At 63.4% G+C, this 3,172-nt stretch overlaps 1 protein-coding gene across 1 annotated transcript; it reads left to right on the plus strand.

Annotated features, from left to right (window-relative positions):
- The first annotated feature begins 940 nt into the window (after positions 1 to 940).
- LOC111643564 (uncharacterized) lies at positions 941 to 2,246 on the plus strand. The gene is made up of 2 exons (XM_089595715.1): positions 941 to 1,396; positions 1,449 to 2,246. Exons 1-2 carry the CDS (start codon positions 941 to 943, stop codon positions 2,244 to 2,246), a joined length of 1,254 nt encoding a protein of 417 aa, XP_089451841.1.
- The last annotated feature ends 926 nt before the right edge of the window (positions 2,247 to 3,172 follow it).

Consider the following 3,172-nt stretch of genomic DNA (forward strand, 5'->3'; position numbering starts at 1 on the left):
CCTCGCCACGAGCAACGATACGCCGTCGTGCCCGGCATGCCATGAGGGCCATTATCCCGGGCGTTGTGCGCAGTTCCAGGGGCTTGATGTACGCGCACGGAGGGAGCTCGTCTACCAGGCACGGCTGTGCTTCAATTGCCTCCGACCCGGGCACGCTGTGAAGTACTGCCCCTCCCGGTCGGCTTGCCAATATTGCCGAGAGCAGCATCACAGCTCACTGCACGATGGTGCCCGTCGCCGCCGCTTGGGACGGCCCGACGGCTCTACATCATCAAAGCAGCCCCGCACGGACCCGCTCACCTCTTCATCGGGAGAGCACTCGACTGACGCGTCACCTCAAGCGTGACTAGCCGTGCTTCCGACCGCCCTCGTTCATCTGAGCGGTCCTTCTGGTCGTCGAGTTCCGGCCCGAGCGCTGATCGACGCGTGCTCCGAGGTCACCGTCATCTCTGTGACTCTCGCGCGCCTGGTCGGCGCACGACTAGAAACCATCGAAGCCAGCATCTCCGGCGTCGGCGCCGAATCCGCCGTCCGGTCCAGAGTCCGGGCCCATCTCCGCCTCGAGCTTCAAGAGCCCGCACCACCGGTCGCGCTGATGGCGCTGTGTTTGCCCAGGCTCGGCCTGGTATCCCCCTCCACCCCGCTGCACCTGGAGGCGATCCGGCAGTGGGCTGACTGCGAGGGCCTCGCCGATCCTTCGTTTGGCAAGCCACAACGCGTCGACCTCCTCATCGGTGCCGACTACTACCATTTGCTGCTATGACCTGGCTACACTCAACGAAGAGAAATCGTCGGGCAGCGCACAGTCTTCGGCTGGGTATTGGCAGGCCGTGCCGTCGGGCTCGCTCCAGGTACGTCGGCTATCTGTGCAGCCGCCCAATCCGACGTGGCTCCGCCTTGGCACAACGAGCTGACCACTCTGCTACAGCGGTTCTGGGAGATGGAGAATCTTCCTCAGGCTCACCGCCGCTCAGATAAGGACATCGAGTGCGAGCGTGCGTTCGCAGACCACCGACGCGCCGCGGACGGACGGTACATCGTACACCTCCCGCTGAAGGGTAGCGGTTCGCTTCTTCTTGGCGACAGTCTTCAGAGCGCCAAGGCCTCCTTGGCAGCCCTGCAACGCCGGCTTCGGCGAAGCCCCGACATGGCTGTGGAGTATAGTCGATTCATGGCTGACTATCTCGCGATGGGCCACATGCGCCCGCTCACCAGCGCTGAGCTTGCAGCTACAGCTGGGCCCGTCAATTACATCCATCATCATGGCATCTGGCAGCATGTTGACCGCGGGCGCAAGCTCCGAGTAGTCTTCAACGCGTCCAACCCGACTTCCAGTGGCCACAGCTTGAACGACGTCCTCCACGCTGGACCCAGACTCCAAGCCGCGCTCCCATCGGCACCGCATCGCGTTCTGCAGCGACATCCGCATGATTTTCCGGCAGATTTAGATCGACTACCGTGACGTCGACCTGCAGCGGATCGTCTGGGCTGCCGATCCCAGCCAGCCTCCAACCCACTACCAGCTGCTCACTGTGACTTACGGCGAATCGTGCTCGCCTTACCTGTCGCTGCGTACCCTCCAACAGCTATGCCAGGACGAAGGCCACAACTGGCCCGAAGCTGTGTCAGCCGCCCTGTGTGACCACTACGCCGACGACTTTCTCTCTGGGGCCGACGACGTCACCGCGGCTCGGCGCCTCCACGACCAGCTGAGTGGGCTCATGAAGGCCGGCGGCTTTCCCCTGCGAAAGTGGGTGGCCAATGTCCGTGAGCTGCTCGACGATCTGCCTGAGGACGTCCGCTTACGTCCGACCTGGGAGCAGCTCAGCGCTGAAGGCCTCGTCAGCGAGCTCGGGGTCAAGTGGGATCTACCGTCAGACTGCTTTCAGTTGACGCCTCCACCACTCCAGCCGCAGAGCACAAAGCGGACGATGCTCGTGGTGCTCGCGGGTTTGTTTGACCCATTCGGCTGGCTCGCGCCGATCGTGTTGAATGCCAAGCTCTTGCTCCAGGATCTCTGGCGCGCCAGACTGGGCTGGGACGAGCCTGCGCCGATTTCAATGACTAGCCAATGGGCGGCATTTACCGCCGAGCTCCAGGCCATCTCCACCTTCACCTTGCCGCGCTGGATCGGAGTCGGGCCTTCTTCCGAGCTTCACCTGCACGGCTTTTCGGACGCCAGTCGCCGTGCGATGGCAGCCGTCATCTACTCTCGCCTCGCGCCCGGGGCTGGGCCGGCGCTCTGACACATTTTTCTGGCTCAGACGAAGCTCTCGCCGGTTCGCTCGCTCAAGCCGGCGCCAGAGACATTCGCGCGCATGACGATTTCGCTCCTCGAGCTCCGCGCCGCACTGATTGCCGCCAAGCTCCTGCGGGCCGGTGCCGACGAGCTACGCGTACCTGTCGACCACTGTCACGCATAGAAATCCTGCCTTCGAGCGTCTGGCGATACGTGCCGACCCAGTCAAATCCAGCCGACCTCGCGATTAGAGGTGCCGACATGACCGGCCTTCGCTCGCAGCGCACTTGGTGGGAGGGCCCCGCTTGGCTCGCCGAGGACGTCGACTCGTGGCCCCTAGACCCACTCACCGCACTGAACCAGCATTCATCCATCTGCTGCGTAGTGCAGCAGCTCGACGCCAGCTACCTCGAGCAATTCTCCAACTTACGCATGCTACTAAGCTTCCTCGTACGCATTCGTCGATTCGTCCGGAGCCGCTTGGGCAGGGGCCCCATGCTTTCGGTCGCTATACCTCTTACGCCGACCGAACTCCACGACGCTTTTCTCGCGTGTGTACGCCTCAGCCAGGAGAGATCATTATCGGCCGACCTCCAGTGTCTTCGACGGGGCGAACGTCTGCGGACGACGAACCCCTTGGTACCGTTAGCAGCCTTCCTCGATGACGACGGGATTCTGCGCGTCGGCGGGCGGCTCAAGCATTCGCCGCTGACCTTCGAGGAGCGGTACCCGCCGATCCTCAGCGGCGCCTCTTCCCTTGCTTCCATGGTCATCGCCTGGACGCACTCTCGGGCGCTGCACGTTGGATAACGTGTCACCAGTGCCTACGTCTGTAAGCGCGCTTGGCTCCTCGGTGGACCCCGGCAGATCAAGGCTCACCTCCGCAGGTGCGTCGTCTGCATCCGGCTGCGAGCACGACCGGCGACTCAACTC

This window comes from Copidosoma floridanum, unplaced genomic scaffold (genome assembly GCF_036245765.1).
Source record: "Copidosoma floridanum isolate Cflo_tuat_1 unplaced genomic scaffold, Cflo_Japanese_pri ptg000027l, whole genome shotgun sequence".
In the NCBI taxonomy this organism is placed as follows: domain Eukaryota; kingdom Metazoa; phylum Arthropoda; class Insecta; order Hymenoptera; family Encyrtidae; genus Copidosoma; species Copidosoma floridanum.